This window comes from Mustela lutreola, chromosome 12 (genome assembly GCF_030435805.1).
Source record: "Mustela lutreola isolate mMusLut2 chromosome 12, mMusLut2.pri, whole genome shotgun sequence".
NCBI lineage: Eukaryota > Metazoa > Chordata > Mammalia > Carnivora > Mustelidae > Mustela > Mustela lutreola.
The window spans coordinates 81,852,948-81,873,506 of NC_081301.1; the positions used below are offsets into that span (position 1 = coordinate 81,852,948).

Genomic DNA, 20,559 nt, shown 5'->3' on the forward strand with positions numbered 1-20,559 from the left:
TATTCTCTCCTCACAGCAACCCAGTTGGCAGGGTACTGTTATTACTCCTGGAGGTACTGGCTGCACAGAGAGGTTAAGTGACTTGCCCAAGGTCACACAGCCAGTGAGCACTACAATCCCCCAGGCAACTGTTAAATCCTAGGTGTCACAAGATTTTCACAAAATATCCGAGGCCAGCTGTTCAAAGATCATGGGGGGCATGGGGGGGCAAGGCTTGCTCTTCCTGAATGTGTTTCAACACCATTTTCTCACTTGGCTAATGGGAAGCCAAGCTTACAGGGCACCTGCAGACTGGGTGAAAAACCAGAATGGTGTTTTTTCCAAGCCAGTATGTTTGCTGCCACGGCGGCCAGCTTCGGGCAGGCCCAGCAGGGCAAGAAAAGAAAGCGGGGGAGGCCTGGCCTTTCAAAGTCCTTTTCCAAAGCTTCACCGGTTGTTTGAGATACAAGCCTGCCACTTCATCTACAGAGAGCGTCTGGGTTAATGGTGAACCACTAAAGCTATGGAGATCAAACAAAACACCACCCCCAAAAAGAAAGGGCAAGAAAAACTGATCTGACAGTGCACAGAAGGTTAACAGAGAGAGAGAGGCGAGCTAGGCAGAGAAGCCTGATAGGATGTCTGAACTACGAGGTCACTGGTTCATGAAAACACTCTCTACCTTAAAAGCTATCTGTCTCCGCTTTGATGGGAAACAGTGAGACCCCTTCCATCAGTCCCCTGCCCCCTGCCGCCCCCCAACCCCCCACCAGAGTTCACCTGAAGCACGGGGGCGTGTTGTACAAGGAACTGTTTGCAGCCTGTACTTTGTATTCCAGGATCGAGGGGCACTCTCGGAGCGCGAACCCCAGCAGGTCCTCGCGGATGATCACTACGGTGACCCCAGCAGAGCCCACGTTCTTCTGTGCACCGGCAAAAATCACGCCGAACTGAGCAAGAGAAGACATGCTATTGTAGATACACACGGCCATTTTTCACACATGTAGCCCCATTTCCTGGTCTCTGTCCAAAGCACAAGGAACCAATTTTATTCCAGTTCTGCTCAAAGTGCATTCCGTTCTCTACAGGCATCTCCATCTGGGACAGCACATCTGTCCTCCCCAGGTCTGGGGCCTGCAGGTTAAGTATGTGCCTGGTCCTTCTCACCAGCAAGGGGCTAGTCTGAGCATCTCTATAAAGATCTTACACATACTCACCTTCGCTCTGTATACCTCCTTTCTACACCCAAACCAGTATTTAAAATGAGGCTGCTGGGGCACCTGGGTGGCTCTGTCAATGAAGCGTCTGCCTTCGACTCAGGTCATGATCCTTGCGTCCTGGGATCGAGTCCACATGGGGCTCCCTGCGCATCGGGGAGCCTGCTTCTCCCTCTGCCTCTGGCCCTCCCCCTGCTAGTGTGGGCACACTCCCTCGCTCTCTCTCACTCAAATAAACAAATAAAATCTTTTTAAAAATTTAAAACAAAATAAAATGAGGCTGCTAACTGTTCCTGGTAACCAAAAGAAACCATTCTTAATGTATTCATGTTTGCATAAAAGGACACTCAGAAGATGCTGAGAAATAATAGACAAGCTACCTGAGAAGAAATTTTAGCAAACAGAAATTAAGCTAAATGAACCTTTAGCTTAAAGGAACTTCAGAAAATATTGTCCTATAAGACACACAGCCTTCTCCCACCTCCCCCCATGAAATCCTTCTAAACAGCGAATGGCATCCCAAGTCCGAGGGAAGAGGGTCTGGCCCGGAAGGGAGCATGTCACAGTTAGCATTGTTGAGAATTGCCAATGCACAGATCTGGTAATAAAAAGCAAGCTACAAAGAGAACGTGGGAGAACCACCCCATGGAATATTATTCAGCCTTAAAAAGGAATGATGTTCTGACACCAGCCACTGCATGGCTATCCCTGAGCCATACTCTAAGTGAAATGAACTTGACACAGAAGGACAAATACTGCATGAGTCCCATTTTATGAGGGAGCTGGAGAAGTCCAATGTGGAGAGTGGAGGCTCCCGGGGCCTGAGGGAGCCCTAAGGACTTACTGTTTTAGGGGCAAAAGTCCCAGTTTGGGAAGATAAACAGTTCTGGAGACGGATGGAGGTGATATTTGCACAACAGTGTTCATATACCTAATTCCCCTGAACTGTACATGCAAAAATGGTTAAAACGGTATATTTTATGTTATATGTATTATACCACAATATATTTTTTTAAAAGGCAGGCTACCATTGAGTGTGTTTGTTTCTAAATGCTTTACAGTTATTACACGCCCTCACGGCACGCACCTGAAGGCACTGCTCCCCTGCCCGCCTTGACGTGCCGCCTGGAAAGCCCACGTGTCCTGTGGATGCTCTTGGAGTTGAGGTGGGCTCAAGGTAAGGGGGAGCCCCTTCCCAGATCCCCCGAGCTTGGATCATCTGCAGCTTCCCCAGAAGTCAGTGAGCTACTCCCAGTGTATTGACCAAAACATTTCCTAAGAGGCACCCTCAAAGGCAGATGAAGTTCCCAAGGACTCCCTGTGACTCTGTGAGGCCATCATTAACACAAGGTGGAACCCATCAAGACTCACACGTCCTGACAAACTACTATAAACAAGGAACTTGCAGCCAGGGCATCGTGAGTTGTCTTGGCTTCAGGGTCTCTGTTGGCCCAAGACATTCTGGGCCTTTCCTTGTTCTCCTATTTCTTAAAATGCCCTCATGAAATCCAAGACACAGGGGTTCCCCCACCTGGCCCCTTTACACTCTACCTTGGAAACATCCACTGGCTTGGAGAGGAAGTTTGAGGACATGTCGCAAACCAGCACTGCCCCCTTGACGTCAGGGATAAAGTCAAACTCCACTCCGTGCACGGTCTCGTTAGCGCAGTAATACACATAGGAAGCGTCCGGGCTGAGGTTCCAGGTGCTTGGATCTGGGATTTCTATCACAGAAGAAGAGGTGGAGAGTCTGTGCTTTCATTCCTCTTTGCTCATGTAGATAGGAATGGCCAGGCAGGATAGCCCTCCCCTAGCTGTGAAAAGCTGATTCCAAAGTCCTCCCAAGGGAAACCACCCTATCCATCTTATATAATAATCCCCATCAACAACCTAAAAGGATGATTCATCCTATCCTCTTGACAGTTGTTGGGGGCAACTAATCTTCAAGAATGATATGGTAGAAATTTTTCCTATTACCCAGTATCCATCCACCCTATGTCCACTGAGTTCCTTCTTGGGGCTCCAGTCGCCCCAACTCAGTCCATGTAATTCGGGTGCAGTCAGTTTCACCCGCAGCCACATGACTGAATGGGAATGGGGCACAGGACATGTGAGGCTATGATTGGGAATGCTTGCACGAAGGCGTTGACACTTGGGAGAATATAAGGCCAGGAGCATCCTCTAAAAGGGAAGGGACTGTGGAGCCATCACAGAGGAGACCGGGAGAGACATCAGGACCTGCAGACATTACTGGGGCCCTTGATCAAGCCATACCTAAAGCCAAATCAGCCATAGGTTTTTCAGCTGAGTAAATCAAAGAATATTCATTCTGGGGTGGCTGGGTGGCTCAGTTGGTTAAGCCACTGCCTTCGGCTCAGGTCATGATCTCAGGGTCCTGGGATTGAGTCCTGCATCTGGCTCTCCGCTCAGCGGGGAGCCTGCTTCCCTCCCCCCCCCTCTCTCTGCCTGCCTCTCTGTCTACTTGTGATCTCTCTCTGTCAAATAAATAAATAAAATACTAAAAAAAAAAAAAAAAGAATATTCATTCTGTAGCAGCCAGTTAGTAATCTTAACAAGGGAGACTATCCACTCTAAATGGTATCAAATCAGCTACCAACCAGAAGGAATTAAAAACTGCATGTTGCCCTGGGCAGGGATAACCAGGTATCTGAAAAGGGACCACCCACTCGGCAGCATTTGTTCACATTCTATTACCACTGTAGAGCTCAGATCCCAGCACTTACTCGTGTAACTCCCAAGTTTGGGGTGGACGATATTCACAGTCCCGAACTTCTTGGCTTCTTCTGCGGCCTTAGCTGACCAAGAGCCCGTTACCACATAGTCAGCACACCTTCCTGCTTTCCGGCCAATCAGGTTTAAGGGGACAGCACTGAACTGGCCAGACCCACCTCCTTGCACAAAAATCACCTTGTAGTTATCTGGAATGGCTCTGGGCAGAAGCGTGGGAGACAGTAAACAGAGACACACAAGGTCAAAGAAAGAATGAGCGAGGCTCTACCAGCACTTTACTTTGGGTGGATATACTACAAGAAATGTGGTAAAAAAAAAGCCCTGTTTTGCCTTCCCCAAAGCCCTTCCTCGGGCTCCCTGTGGAAGCCTATGGGTACTTTTTGGAGGGAAGCTAGTCACACCCTGCTGTTCCTTTAGGGAATCACCTTGCTATCACTCAGTCCCCACGGTTCTAGGGTGGCCAACCCTGACTCCAGAGGATGAGCCCACAAGCTAAGATGGCCAGTGGAGTTCAGTTCTGAGATCTTCGCTCAAACTTCTGGAAAAGATGAATGGTCTCTATTGAGGGAACGAATAAACTAGCTAATCCTGCAACCACTGGTGGCCATCTGGTGAGGCCGACACATCCAAAAGCAAAGCCAGGAGATGGAGGAAAAGACATTCCTGGACATCACCTGAGCTCCTCCTTAATCGCTCCTGCACTGTCTAGTTACACGAGGTAATACATTTCCTCTTCCGCTGAGAGGTGAGCTTCTGCAACCAGAAGTCCTAAAAACAGACATGTGCTGGTCCCTTACAGGAACCCAGTGGACCCTAGCAAAGGATCTGAGATAATGTGTTAGGCTTAAGCACGAACATCGAGATTACCAGTGAAAATCTTTTTTACTCCAGCGTACAAAATTAAGATGTTTTCTGGAATAGCTGCAGGCAGTAGAAGGCCAGCCCCAGAGGGACTAGGCCATGGAAACTGGACCCCAGCCTTGAGGAAGCTCAGAGCTTAGGAACAAAGGCAGATGGCTGGGGACAGAGGTCCAGCACAGAGGCCTGAGTACCAAAGGGCAGGGCAATGTGAGAGGGTTTGAATGGGTGGTGTGCAAGTATCTGGTCCTGAACCCCATCTGCCCGCGATCATGTAGGCTAGCAGGCAGCTCGCACTGGGAGGCTCTAAAACACGAGGTTCTCGGCAGCCTTGAGGACTGGCAGCCCAAGGCACTGTTCCAGGTTTATGTTATTCAGACGCCAGACAGATAAGCAGGCCAACACCTGGATGGAAGGACACGAGACACAGGCCCAGGTACAGGGACACAAGACAGGCACTTGGTTAGGAAAATAAAGGATAGGCCCAGAAAGTGAACTGGAAGTCCGGGCCCAAGAGGCTTGCAGCCATACGGGTCAAATGCCACATCTTCTGGGCCGGGGCTCCAAATATCCCAAATACCTGTTCCATGAAGGATGGCCTTGTGCTGTGAACATGACATGGAACCCAACAGGCACAACCCATGTGAGGCGCCAATCAAATGATGACCGGTTCTGGCCACCCACAATGCACTGGGCTCTAGTGCTCCTCACAAAAATGGCACCAGCCGGGGCGCCTGGGTGGCTCAGTGGGTTAAGCCTCTGCCTTCAGCTCAGGTCATGATCTCAGGGTCCTGGGATCGAGCCCCGCATCAGGCTCTCTGCTCGGCAGGGAGCCTGCTTCCCTCTCTCCCTCTGCCTGCCTCTCTGCCTACTTGTGATCTCTCTGTCAAATAAATAAAATCTTAAAAAAAAAAAAAAAAAAGGCACCAGCCCGCCCCACCTGAAGACTTTTATCAAGGCAGTTCAAAAGGAAAGTAATAGTCAGTACAATTCCAATCGTGTTAATGAAATCATGCAAACTTGCACCCTTAAAATGTTAACAATAATTACTTCTGACAGATGGGGTTATGGAAAATTTCAGCTTAGTTTGTGACATTCAGTTTTTCCTAAACTTTCTACCATGAATATATACTAGTTTTATGAGCAGGAAACGTTTATTTTTTTTTTTTTTAAGATTTTATTTATTCATTTGACAGACAGAGATCACAAGTAGGCAGAGAGGCAGGCAAAGAGAGAGGGGAAACAGGCTTCCCGCCAAGCAGAGCCTGATGTGGGGCTCGATCCCGGACCCTGAGATCATGACCTGAGCCGAAGGCAGAGGCTTCTGAGCCACCCAGGCACCCCTGTTTTGTTTTTTTTTTTAAAGATTACCGCATTTGTAACATTTATGTGACTATACTTAGATAGTATATAAATCTATCCCTTAAACAGCAATCTATTTAAGAGTAAGGTTTCCTCTGGGTAAGGAGAGTAGTGCAGATAGCTAAGAGGGATCATTTGAGAAGTTCCTGGAGTGAAGAGCTCTTAAAATTACCCAAAGAGTCTGTTAAAGTTGAAGTTTCTACAGAGATTCTGATTCAGCTGGGCATGGTCGGCCCTGTACTTGAATTTTTTAATACCCACCCACAGGCAGGTGACTGAACAGGTACTATGAGGCTCTTGCTTTAAGAACCAGTACACTGACCAAGATGACCATTTCTCTGTTATTTAAATCCCTTTTAATCCTGAAAAATCTTTCTTAGATATAATGATTTCAAATCATTGGAAACACCATTTAAAATAAAAACACACAGGGGTGCCTGGGTGGCTCAGTCAGTTAAGCATCTGACTCTTGATTTCCATTTAGGTCATGATCTCAGGGTTGTGGCATCGAGCCTCACATCGGGCTCTCTGCTTGGCAGGGAGCCCATACTGGGCTTGGAGCCTGCTTAGGATTCTCACTCCCCCTCTCTCCCTCTAAAAATAAATAAATAGGGGTGCCTGGGTGGCTCAGTGGGTTGAGCCGCTGCCTTCGGCTCGGGTCATGATCTTAGGGCCCTGGGATCGAGTCCCACATCGGGCTCTCTGCTCAGCGGGGAACTTGCTTCCGCCTCTCTCTCTCTGCCTGCCTCTCTACCTACTTATAATCTCTCTCTGTCAAATAAATAAATAAAATCTTAAAAAATAAAATAAAATAAATAAAAATATAAATAAATAAATAAACAAACAAATTAAAATAAAAACACAAACGCAGGATGGGAAACAAATAAAAAGCATATACTAATTCAGTGAGTTTGGGAAAACTCTTCAAAAGATTATTTTTAACTATGAAATATTCTTAACACACAGCCAAGTAAATATTGTTAACAGATATTCACATATACAGATTATCAACCAAGAGTAATGACTCTGTTTAAAATTTTAAACTTACAACAATTCCCGCACAAGATTCTCTGCGTTGTTAATAATCTTGGCAAAATCCGAAGACCTGTGGCTCATTTCTGTGGAAGGAAAGATAAATAACAAGAAAAAAAAGTTCCTGTTTAAAACCAATCACACAGAAGTAACGTTAGAAGTAGCTACACAGGGCGCCTCAGTAGCTCAGTGGGTTAAAGCCTTTGTCTTCGGCTCAGGTCATGATCCCAGGGTCCTGGGATAGAGCCCCGCATCGGGCTCTTTGCTCAGCATGGAGCCTACTTCCTCCTCTCTCTGCCTGCCTCTCTGCCTACTTGTGATCTCTGTCTGTCAGATAAATAAATAAAATCTTAAAAAAAAAAAAAAAAAAGAAAAAGAAGTAGCTACACACTTTGCAAATAAGATGATAAAGGGAAAACTCAGTTATTCTGCACTCAAATTGTGGGCCAAGTCTCGCTTCGTCTATGGGGAAAATCCAAACTAATTTTCAAATTGCAAACATTGGAGACTTCTAGTCACAGAATGAGTTTCAAGCGGCATACTCATTGAATGAGCCATTTACTAATTCATCCTTCTGTCTCTGTGACTTTTCAACATCCTTCTCACAATTATGAATCCGTGTACAAGGACTGCCCCATAGAAATAATAGCACAAAATTCCACTCTGTGGCTCTCACTGCACAGAAACCCCAGCGTGGCTGGGACCAAACCCACAGGAACAAAATTTAATAGCAGTGATCCTACAGTTAACCCTATAATCTCTCCATATTGTGCATCCTTGGGAGTTACCACCCCCCAAAAAAAGGAAATTAAAATTTAAAATTTTTAAAATTCAAAGGGCCCCTTCCTCAATGATAAAGGAGAAACTTAATGCAATTATTAAGGTGCAAGATGTGAGCAAAGGCTTATAGACTTTTAAAGTTTTACTAGGTTCATTTTCAAGTTCAGTAAAAGAGGGCTGGAGTCCTGGGATGCGTATGTTCAGCATCCTCTGATCTCGGACACTATAATAGCAAAAGAAATCATGAAGTGGTAAACGGACAAGAAAGAACCCCTCACCAGCATGTATGCTGATTTCAAAACTGCTTCTAGGAGAACATGGGTGGCTCAGTCAGTTGAGTGTCTGCCTTCAGCTCAGGTCGTAATCCTGGGGTCCTGGGATCAAGCCCCACATCAGGCTCCCTGCTCCAGCTCAGTGGCGGGCCTGCTTCTCTCTCTCCCTCTTCTGCTGCTCCCACCCTCATGCTCTATCTCACTCAAATAATTAAATAAAACCTTTAGAAAAAAATTTTAAAAGGTTTCTATCAAACATACCAATATTTAAAAATATATTTACAAAGGCCTAAAGGAGACAGAGGTGAAAATTCAAGGCAGATGGATTTTCATCAGTTCTCGTTGGAACCTGGATATTTAAAGTCAAAAAGTGAATCTTACCAAGAACACTAATCCCAATTCCTTTGTAGTCTAATAGTTCTTTTTGGATCTCTAACAATACCTAGAAGAAATAAGAGAAAATAAAATGATTTGAATATTCAGCCCAGAGCTCTGCCTCTGGACATCAGATCAGGGAGGGAGTCTACCCACAGAGCCTGTGAGGTCTGGAAACTTCTGTACCCCCCACAGCCAATCCCCTTCCTTCCAGCCAGTCCACAGAGCCCTGCTGATGCAACTTACACACAAGTTAAGTGTGAAATTATGTCATGTGATTGATATTAAAATACAATTTTCCCAAAATGAATTTACTTAGATAAAAGAATTCACCTAGATTCAAAAAAAAAAAAATCAAATAGAGAATTTTTCTTAAGACAACCCTTAACGATCAAGATAAGACCATTGGGAAAAACCAGATTCCCCAGACAAGTCTGCTACACAGTTACACTTACCACTTGCAAAGAACGCAAGTAACTACGCGATGGGGAAAAAAACAAAAAACAACACCAATCCTTTATTTATTTATTTATTTAAAAGATTTTATTTATTTATTTGACAGAGAGAGATCACAAGTAGGCAGAGAGGCAGGCAGAGAGAGACAGAGAGGGAAGCAGGCTCCCCGCTGAGCAGAGAGCCCCATGTGGGACTCAATCCCAGGACTCTGAGATCATGACCTGAGCCGAAGGCAGCGGCTTAACTCACTGAGCCACCCAGGCACCCTATTTATTTGTTTTTAAAGAAGACAGATAGAAAGTCTTATCAGAGATGAATGCTAAAAGTGTTTTTGTGAAATGACATGATATCTGTGATTGGCTTTAAAATAATCCAGGGGCACCTGGGTGGCTCAGTAGACTAAGCCACTTAGGCTTAGGCTTAGGTCATGTCGACTTAGGCTCAGGTCATGATCTCAGGGTCTGGCTCCCTGCTCAGCAGGGAATCTGCTTCTCTCTCTCCCTCAAAAAAAGAAAAAAAAAATTGAGGGGCAGATAGGGAAAAAAGAAGGTGTAGATAGGTGCTGCAAGTTAAAATCCTCAGAGATGTGTGCACGGATTCCCCTGCCTTACCTTTGTGTCTGTGAGAACTGCCGTAACATGCAAAGAAAGGGGGGAAGCTCTAAAAATATACATGAAACAGGTGAGACAAGCTCTCTGTAGAAGCATCCTGCCATCAAATTTCCTTGGAAGACAGACTAAATCAGATGTCACAAAACAATCTAAACTGGATGGCAACTTGTCTGAAATACAACATTTAACAATAAATAATTAGACAAAAGATTTCCTGGCAAGGGGGGTAGTTTAAGAATTTGTCATTGTTGGGGCACCTGGCGAGCTCAGTCTGTGGAGCATGTGACTCTTGACCTTGGGGTAGTGAGTTCAAGCCCCATGTTGGGTGTAGAAATTAATTAAAAATAATAATAGGGCACCTGGGTGGCTCAGTTATTTAAGCGACTGCCTTTGGTGCAGGTCATGATCCTGGCGTCCCAGGATGGAGTCCTGCATGGGTCTCCCCGCTCAGCAGGGAGCCTGCTTCTCCTTTTGACCCTCACCCCTCTCATGCTCCCGCTCTCTCTCAAATAAATACACAAAATCTTTAAAAACAATAATAATATTAAAAGCTAGCATTAAAAAAAAAGTATTTGTCATTGGTTTTGCAAACTATGGGATGATTATTATTATTGATGATTATTATTATCAGCACTAGCCGATTAAACACACTTAACGAATCCTTTCTTTGGTGAACACAAACAGATAGTAAAGGCATCTTTGAACCCGTTTAAGACAGGATTTCTCTTACAGGCAGTATCCCTTGAAATGAGTTTAGGATCCAAATCATTACAAAGAGTTTTAAAGACTTCTACCCAAAAAGCATGCCCCTCTAGTCCAGTGGAGTTTATTTTTTCAAACTGCAGAATGCAATCGTTCTTATGGGTCACAATACTAAATAGAACAGACTAGCATTGAACACAGTACAAAAAGTATGTATGTCATAGTTATTTAGGCTAAATATTTCATAAGGCTTTAATTATACATACACTTCGTCATTTTGTAAAATATATTTCTCATTGTGGTCTCGGTCAGCAATAAAGTTTGAAAAGCTTCTCTAATCCTTACAATCAAATCAAATCAAATCAAAACTCATAAAAAGCAACATCTGCCACTTCCTCCTACCCCTTCACCCCTCAGAGAAGGCATCTGAGGAGAAAAATCTTCCCAAGAAAGTAAGAAATAACTGTCAACTTCCATTATAAGAAAGGCATAAGAAATTGCACAGAGAGGGACGCCTGGCTGGCTAAGTTGAGATTCTTGATCCCCAGGTCCTGAGTTCGAGCCCCACAGGGGAGAGAGTACTTTTAAAGGAAAAAAAAAAAAAAAAAAAAGAAAGAAAGAAATTGCACAGGGAACAAATACTCAGAAGGCTCCAAACCACGGAGAAAAGACAAAGTTGAGGAGGGTACAAAAAACACTTGCACAGCTCTAAGCAGGGAAGGAATTTCGCCTAAAACAGGCTGCAGTAAGTGGGAAAAACCAAGCCTTGCTCTTTCCACTACTATGAGCTCTGCCCCTAGGAAAGCACGAAGTCCTTTCCCTTCTAAAATTGTTAAGATTCTCTGTTCTTACAACACAGAAGAGGCTCTATCCCAGGGAGATTTCTACTCTGTTCAACAATAGATAATTGTAAAGCACTTGGCTAAGCCCCATGTTGCTACAACATAGTATCAGAGTCAATGTGGTTAGAAAAATGAAAATATAACAACAGAGATAGCAGCTTGTCAATCAAGGCACACCACAAACTGCCTTCTTCACAGTTGGTGGGGGCGGGGGCGGACTGAAGATGATGTGGGAAGGAGAATGGGCGTTTGGGGGGAGGAGCTGAAACCTGGCTAGGGGCCTAGGAAGGCAGGGAGTGAGTTCCACTTGCACTTGAAAAGTCTGGTCGTGGCCCCGGGGAGAATTTAATCATTCCATTTCCTCCGAAACAAAGTGAAGCAAACTGGGCTGGCCGCCCACAGCCTACCAGAATTTGAATACTCGAATGCCTTTAGGAGTCAAGCCAGTTAAAATTTAAAATAATAATAATAATAATTAAAAAATTAAAAGCACGACTGAAAAAGGCGGGGGAAGGGAAGGTTCTCTTGGAAAACAAGGAAGGAAAGCCGGGACTGAAGGCTTTCAGATTTACATTTCTGAAAAGCAATGTTCCCAAGTGCTGGCTAAACCAAACACTCCTTACGAGAGGTCAGGCGCGGGACTCCAGTCTGCAATCCCCTCCAGTTTAACGCGCGATCCCCATTCACCATTCACTCAGTGTCCATTCACGGATCCACTCAATACTGCCTGGCTCGCAGCGGTGCCCTGCAAGGCGAACCCAGCGATGAGAGCTTTTTGCTTTGCGCCGCGCCCGGGCCCAGGACCGGAGGAGGCAGACCCGGAGTCTGCAGGTGCGCTGCGCCGGTGAGTCACGTCGTGCAAGCCGCTCGCCGGCAGTCGGCGCCAGGGGCAGCTGCACAGTCCTGTTGCCCAGTTTCCTTCTCCCAAGCGCTTTTTTCCAGAAACCCACTTGCGAAGGGTCCCGAACTGGGCGTGCACGCTGGCGCAGAGGTTCGGAGGGCTCCGACCGGGGAGAAGGGATCCTAAGACCCCGTGCAAAGATGCATAGCCACCCGAGCACGGGCTCCCGCTCGGACCCCACTCCCGGCGCGCGCCCGTGGGGACTTACCGAGCGAGGTAGCTTGGCAGGCCCGGGCCCGAAGTTGACCACCTGCGTCGGGGCGCTCATGGTGCGGCAGCGTAGGCGACAAGGACAACGGAGAGAAGCGTGCGCGGCGCGAGTCTGCTGCGGGCGCAGACCATCTGTCTTCTCCCAGCGCCCAGCCGGCGCCACCATTGGCCCGCGCAGGAGCAGGCCCTGCGCTAATTGGTTCGCGCTACGGGGCTCGCATCCCCATTGGTCGTGCTCAACAGCCAAGGCCCAGGAGCAGTTGCTCCTCCTCTCGTGTACTGTTTCAACTCTTTTCTGATGAATGCAAGGCGCGCGGGAGATTGCGCCAGCCTTGGGACTCCGCAGAGTGCCCGCCCTAGCATCGTGGGCGGCGGGAAAAGGCTGCCCCTGCTAACGTGAGTTAGTGCCTCTGCATCCTGGATCAAGTCTGTTTCCGCCCTCCAACCTTGACCCCAGCCCCTCTCTCTCAGTCGCACCGGAAGATGTGGAGGAAATCGCTCCCCAATCCAGCCACCTCTCCTTCACTAACCCCTGGGTTCTGATGCATATTTCAGAGCCAGCAGTTATTAATTCACCAAGCTTTTCTGAGCTCCCCCGCGGACCCCAGATACTCCAGTGGAGAGGCAGGGCTCCCAAGAAAGGAACTGGCGTGTGAAGGATGGGCCGGGAGTGGTGGGTGGGGAATGAGGTTCTCCGCACGTGCCCGGAGGCCAGGAGTTCCAGCAGGATGAAAGGATGGAGGCAGCCAAGGACTCTGGGAGGGGCACTAGCCCGGGACACCTGGATTGCACCCCCCCTTCCCCTTCCCGGGAGTCCTTGTAGGTTGCTGATTCTCCCTTTACTCCTATGAAAAGAGCGAGCTAGAATTAGACTTTAGCTCTCAGTTTGCGCCACCGCCGACAAGCTGTGAGTTTAGAAATGTGAGGAGGTATTAACTGCAATGCAATATCCCTAGGGACTAGGCGCAAGCCTGGGGAGAGGCCCTGAGCCAGGCCGGGCGCAGGGCCAGAGCTGCTCAAACTTTTACACAGATGCATCCCTCTCAAAAGAACCCCCATGGGGTTCTGAAACCAAGAGGCCCCCTTCCCTATAGGAAAGACAGTTCTTTGAAGTCTGGAATTTCATCATTTTTAAACTACAAAGTTTGCTTTCTACTCCATCATGTAACCTAGTTTCTTTGAACATAAAAATATTGTACCAAATCTTTGAGCAAAATTGATGTTCCAGGAATATAAACAGTGCCCATCCTGGGACTTTCTTAACACCATCCACAGCGTCAATTATCCCAGTGTGAAAAGGCTTGTAAGCTAGCAGGGTTTGGGGCTTTTGCTTGTTTTTTTGTGGTATGTATGTGGGTCGGATAGGGCAGGGGGCAGAGGTCCTGCTTTGGATTTGTGAGTTGGAGGGCAAAGTTTCTAGAAGAAGCTGAAGTGAACAAGGTCACTGCTTTCCATAGCACCTTCTGTTAAAAAACTGCAAAATTGAGCAGAGGATATGAATCTCAGTCCATAAACTAAGATTGCAAGAATCCTCACTTATCCCTTATTTTATATCATGATTTATCTGTAGACCCTTAGCAGCTAGTCCCCTGGGGAAGTGGGGGAGCTGGCCGTCCTCCTTCCTGGAGTCCCTAACCACAGGGATTTACATGGTCCTAAGGTTTGGGATGGAGAGGAAAGCAGGCATCCATCTAGTCCTCCATCCCCAGAAAATATGACTGAGTTGTGTCCGCCATCCAGGTTTATATGGCGGATTCAGCCAATTAGCTCTCTACCACTCCCGTGTCTCACAAGGTGATGAAATGTGGATGTTTTTGGGTTTGTGAGTGAAGAACGAATTCTTGAGAGCTTTTTGGGTCCAAAAAGGTGATTGTCTTATAGCACAGAGACAGAACCCATGGGTAGAAAGAGTTATACCAGGACTATGAGGAGATTATATATACATATATATATAATTTATCTATATATATATTATATATAATACACACACACACACGTTTTAATGAGAGGGGTTTAGGGATAGTGTATGTCTCCAGTGAATGTGGAAACAAGGCTTTCTGGTCCTTGAGGGGCTCAGTGCCATTAAGATAAGGTTATTTTTAGTCTTTCATAAAACATAAACATTAAGGCACCAAGGCAGCCGTGAGTTCCTTGAGGGAGGTCAGGCTCTGCATGTCTCAGGTATCCATCAGTGGGCTGTCCCCTCAGTGGACTGTCAGCGATTAGGAGATTTAGTTCAGGCTGGATTTCTCTTGCCTTTGTTTCCCTCATCAAAGGGACACAGGAAATTTGGGTGGGGGGTTGGGGCGGCTGTCATCTCACCAGCCACCACCTGTCACATTCAGTCATTCCACCTAGGGCCTTACAGTTTCTGAGATGATATTACAGGGAAGTGAGGCACACAGACCCTCAACTCAGGAACGTCGTTGTGAGTGTGCTTGTTATAAAGGCGCACACACAACTTGCGTCTTTCCACAATGTCAGATTTATTCAACGATAAAGCAAAGTTAAATCACAATTAGAAGGTGGGTTCAGGATTCCAAACTCAGTGACAGTTCACCATGTGAATCAACTTGGCTTCTTACACAGTGCACAGAGTAGGACAGAAGACAAACCACACAACAAACAGGATAACAGAAGGGAGCAGGAAGTTAATGAACCAAATGCGAAGTCAGTCTGTGGGTGTGAAGCTGAGATAGGCCACAGCCTGGTCCAGGTCAATTCTTGGCACTTACTGCTTCTGATGTTCAAGCAGGGAAGGCTTCCAGTTCTGTTCGGAGATCAATCAGGCAGAGCCTTTGGCAACAACTGCCTTTTTTAAGTGGTCAGACATAGAGGTGTCAAGTCTGAAGATTCTGACAGTTTACTCCCAAATCCTCCCCTTTTCAAAGGGATTTAATCAGTTTTGGGTCTCTGCAGACCTCCTCTGGTCCTGCTGCTTCTCAGTTCTGGGGTGTCAGCTGACACTGGTCCCTGTGATATCTCCTAGCTGTAGTACCTTAACTTAACTGTCTGCGTCTTTGCTGAACATGGGTCCTTACTTGACACAGGCTCCTGCTTGACGTGAGAGACTCTGTTTTGCCCTCTACAGACTTGTACACCTCTGCCTCAATGTCTCTCTTCCTCCCAGCACAAGGGAGCCTCTTTTTCATCCTAGAGAGAATCCAATTCTTTCTGTTTCTTCCTCACACTCTGTGCACAAATACCTTTGGTAACTGGTTCTAAGTCTCTCCTGCTGATTTTTCAATACAGATGTACAAGGACAGCCCGGGGAATTCCTGCATTTTAGGAAGGTCCCTATTCCCTTTTAGTGGGCTGTGTTGAGTAGGTAAAAAGAAGCTTCTTTATGAAAGACATGTGTTGTAAATGTTAATTTCCAGAAGAGTTTTTATTGGGCCCTTATTATACACACGTGAAAATGCCGCTGTTTCCAGTCAGATTGGCCGTTCCATTTCCAGAGGCATGAGGAGAGAAGGCAACTGAAGAGAGAAGAATCCCATTTGGAATGAGCTGAGATTATTTCTGTTGCCCATTTTGTAGCTGGAGCTGAAGATCCTTCTTCTGTATCATTCATTATTCCCAGAGGAAATGAGAGATGGACAAGGGAGTCATTGTAGTTTAAGTAGCAAAAAATAAACAAAAAGTCAAAATCCTATAACATTCTTCATTCTGACCCCAAAAGACAGAAAAAGTTACTCATCCTACTCATTTTGCTTACCTCAGTTTATTTTTGTCCCCTACTTTGCTTCATTTTTTAAAAATTGTGATAAAATATACATAACATGAAATTTACCATTTTAACCATTTTTAGATATATTTCCTTTTTTTTTAAGTTTATTTTTTTCTTTGACAGACAGAGATCACAAGTGGGCAGAGAGGCAGGCAGAGAGAGAGGAAGGGAAGCAGGCTCCCTGTTGAGCAGAGAGCCCGATATGGGGCTCGATCCTAGGACCCTGAGATCATGACCTGAGCCGAAGGCAGAGGTTTTAACCCACTGAGCCACCCAGGCGCCCCGCACTTTAACCATTTTTAAGGGTAGTTCAGTGGCATGAGTACATCCAGTGTTGGGCAACCATCACCACCCTCCACCGCCAGACTTTTTCATCTTCCCCACTGAAACTCTGACTATACCTATTGAACAGTAGGTCCCCACTCCTCTTCCCCCAACCCCTATAAACCACCATTCTGCTTTCTGTCCCTATGCACTCAATGGCTCCGAGTATCTCCTGTAAGTGGAACATACAGAACTTGTCTTCTGTGACTGGCTTATGTCACTTAGCACAATGTCCTCAAGGTGCATCCATTTTTTGAGCAGGGAGCCCAAAGTGGGGCTTTATCCCAAGATCCCAGGATCATGACCTGAGCCAAAGGCAGATGCTTAACTGACTGAGCCACTCAGGTGTCCTCTGTCCTCTGTTTTTATATGATCAGTATAGAGAGCATTCTACTTCAAGCTTTGCACAAGTAAAAGCTCTAAGGGAATCATTTTAAGAGAAATATTCTCTGTGGACTAGTGGGCAAAATTACACAGGGGACTGCACACCGCTTGTATCTTCGACAGCCTGAAAAGATTCTGGTATGGTAAAGGCATTAGGATTTTTTTTTTTTTTTAACCTGAGAATGTACTTATTTCAGTACTGTTTTTTAAGGAAAGGAGCAAAACTGCTTGCCACCATCCATCTGGTGTGTAGACATGGTGTTCGCCACACCCAGCCGGACTCACAGGTGCATTTTTGGATCAGCATTCTTCACCTGGGCTACCTCACGCCAGGGTTTCACAGAAGCATGAAGATGGCTGCAGAGCGCTTGTTTAATCACCTGTCCAAGTCTATATGTGTCAGAGTGCCTGGGCGGCTCGGTGGATTAAGTGTCTGCCTTCCGCTCAGGTCGCGATCTCAGGGACCTAGGATCAAGCCCGGAATTGGGCTCCCTGTTCAGTGGGAAGCCTGCTTCTCCCTCTGCCACTCCCCCTGCTTGTGCGCTGTTGATCTCTCTCTCTCTTTCTCTCACTGTATTAAATAAATTAAAAAAAAAAAAAAAAAGCCCAAAGTCTACGTGTACCTATTATAGAAATCATCAAGTCTCAGAATGACTACTGTAGTGTTAGTGATGTGGTGGTGATTTTATTTTTTCCTTTTATTTATTTACTTGTTTTTAGGATTTTATTTTTAAGTAAGCTCTACATCCAGCGTAGGGCTCAAACTCACGACCCCGAGATCAAGAGTCATGCACTCTACCCACTGAGCCAGGTGGGTGCCTCTCCTTTTATTTTCTTTCTGGGGGCCAGAGCAAATACCAGACAAAGGAAGGAGATAGAGCAAAGCCAGGGTAAATGGGGACAGAGCCCGTGTAGGACTCAGAACTTCCCGTTCCTGCTCCTTCTTTTTCTCATCCCCCGAACTAAATCCCAACTCCAACACACACTGCTTCAGAAACAGATGGTGGTTTTACCTAACTGATTGACTAGCTTACGTTTGGTACAGAAAGGCAGCGAAGATTAATAAAAAAATAGCAAGAATTCAGAGCTGCAAATGAGAGCCATTTCTGCAATCCTAGAGATGAAATGGAAGAAAGGCAGGCTGGAGGGCAGTGACTGAGAAGCATGGGGAGATGAGCTCAATACGTCATGATTTATGCACGTGCTGAACTGCTGTACCATTATTACAGGTGATGCATGCGAAGACCTTTATTATTTTTTTTAAGATTTATTTACTAGAGACAGAGGGAGAACATGAGCAGGAGAGTCAGGGGGAGAACATGAGCAGGAGAGCCAGAAGGAGAAAGAATCTAGCAGACTCCCTGCTGAGCCTGGAGCCAGACACAGGATTCGATCCCAGGACCTTGGGATCAGGACCTGAGCCAAATCAAGATTCAAACTCTCAACCGAAAGAACCATCCAGGCGCCCTCCTACGAAGACTTTTGATGACATAGGAATATGCTCAGTATGAAAAAATCAAATGAAAACAAAAGCCGCTTTCCATCACTGCAACCATGAACCAGCTCCGTTTTGCAAACATAACAATGATTCAGCCACTTAAATTAAAAGGGTCCCCTCGTTGGGGTCACAGTTCCTACTCACAACTTAGGCAACAATTTATAGTCCCAAACCAGAACATTAACAAATGCATTCATTCAGTCCCATTTATTCATTCCACAAATACTGCATTCCTACCATGTACCTCAAAGACTGCAGGCATGGTCCTTGCCCTCCCACAGCGTCTGCGGTTTGATACGTTTATAGAGAATCTTTTCCTATTTTGCAGATGTCATCAGCTCAGTGAGGCCTGCCATGATCACCTTGATATATCAAAACCTAGCCCTCAACACCTGGGGCTCCTGATTACTCTTACCCTGCTAACATTTCTCTTTTTTCCAAAGCATGAATCATCTTGCACATGCAATAGAATTCATCCACTTATTATTTATTCATGTGTATGAAGGGAAGGAGAAATTCTTCTCTATCCTTCAGGGTCTTCCAGCTGGACTAAGAATTAAATTGACATGAGACCCATTCCCAGGAGGAAAAAGCAGAGTTTTATTACATGCTCATGGAGGTTCAGTAATGAAATGGGGACCCAAGAAATGACCAAAGCAGGCAGATTTCATACTTCTTAGACAAAGAGACAATAAACCTGTGAGAAATTGACAGGACAAAGAGAAGTTAACTGGGAGCTTCACTTACAAAGGAATTCTCAGCTGAGTTTGGGCTAGGGTAGTAAATTAGATTAGTAAAAAGTAACAAGGGTTGTTTATTCAGGCTTCTCTGCTCTAAATTTTCCATCTCTCGTGAAAAGGATGTCTCTTTACGGCCTGGTAGGGGAGGGGACTTTTCAGAGGAGAGTGTTATTTCCTGCTTTCAGGGGGATGGGGGAGGGGCTGAGTGTCCTTCTTGCACAAGAAAATTTTATTTTTAATAATCAATATGCCAAAGTGGAACATTTCAGGGAAGCCTGTCCTTGGCCCCTCCACCTATACCCTGTGTGGTAGAATTCAGAGTCTGTGGATTTGCTGGTACACCTAGATGAATGTCTAGTCCAGGGTAAGCTCACGAGGATCTGTTGACTGAGAAAGACTGAGATTATAAATACTAGATCTGGGCGCCTGGGTGGCTCCCAGGCGCCAGGCGTGGTAGTTGGTTAAACAACTACCTTCGGATCAGATCATGATCCCGGAGTCTCAGGATCGAATCCTGCATTGGGCTCCCAGCTCCACGGGGAGTCTGCTTCTCCCTCTGACCTTCTCTCCTCTCACGCTCTCTCTCACTCTCTGTCTCTCAAATAGATAAATAAAAATCTTTTAATTAATAAATAAATACTAGATCTACTATGATAATTTTCCTAAACCAAAGAGGTCTGTCCCAATGTTGAACTCTCTTCCTCTAGGGACAGAAAGCTGCTTGCCTTTATTTTTTTTTTTAAGGTTTATTTATTTATTTGAGAGACAGACAGAGCCCGTGCCCAGGCGTGCAAGCATGGGGGAGGGGCAGAGGGAGCAGGAGAATCTCAAGCAGACTCTCCCCGAGAGCGGAGCCTGATGAGAGACTCGATCTCATGACCCTGAGATCATGACCTGAGCTGAAATCAAGAGTCAGACACTCGAATGACTGAACCACACAGGTGCTTTGCTGCTTGCCTTTAGTAATAAATGATTCCCCACCCCATTCTGCAAGGTTTCAGAGGAGGGTACACCACAACTTCCCTCACCATCCTATTTAATCTCTTAGCAAGTCTATTAAACCTCAGAACTTTTCTCCACCCCATCACTTCTCTCTGTCTCTGCTTGCCTAGCCAAGCTCCCATGGTCTCTCTCTTCCCAGACTCCTAGACCTGGCCCCCTTGCTTTCACTTTGCCCTCTTAGAATCCATTCTTCAAACAGAGCAACAGTTGAAAAAACACACAGGAAAAAACACACATGAAGTAGATGTTATAACTGCGCTGCTTAAAGCCTTTAACATTGGGCCATTACCTTTAGAAAAAGACCCAAATTCCTAACAGGCCCACAGGATAATACCTGGCCTGGCCCTTGGTCCCCCTCTTGGCTCCTTTTTACTCCATCAGTCCTGGAAGCCTCTCAAGCTCTTTCCCTTCCTGGCATTCTCTGGCCTCCCCAAGGCTGGCTCTGCCCATCCCACAGTTCACACCACCTCCCACGTCTTGCCTGGTTACCTCAGCCACAGTGGCCCCAGCAGACCCTTCGGCCCTTTACCATA

The 20,559-nt window shown here is 46.1% G+C and overlaps 1 protein-coding gene across 1 annotated transcript in view; it reads right to left on the minus strand.

Annotated features, from left to right (window-relative positions):
- PSAT1 (phosphoserine aminotransferase 1) overlaps nt 1-12,527 on the minus strand; it is a 28,855-nt gene extending 16,328 nt beyond the window's left edge. The window contains exons 1-6 of the mRNA XM_059142487.1: nt 12,347-12,527; nt 8,633-8,693; nt 7,216-7,285; nt 3,941-4,146; nt 2,748-2,920; nt 760-929 (exon numbers count right to left, since the gene is read on the minus strand). Coding sequence (XP_058998470.1) covers nt 760-929; nt 2,748-2,920; nt 3,941-4,146; nt 7,216-7,285; nt 8,633-8,693; nt 12,347-12,514 — 848 coding nt within the window. The 5' untranslated portion in view covers nt 12,515-12,527. The remainder of the gene's footprint in view (nt 1-759; nt 930-2,747; nt 2,921-3,940; nt 4,147-7,215; nt 7,286-8,632; nt 8,694-12,346) is intronic.
- Between the last annotated feature and the right edge of the window lie 8,032 nt (nt 12,528-20,559).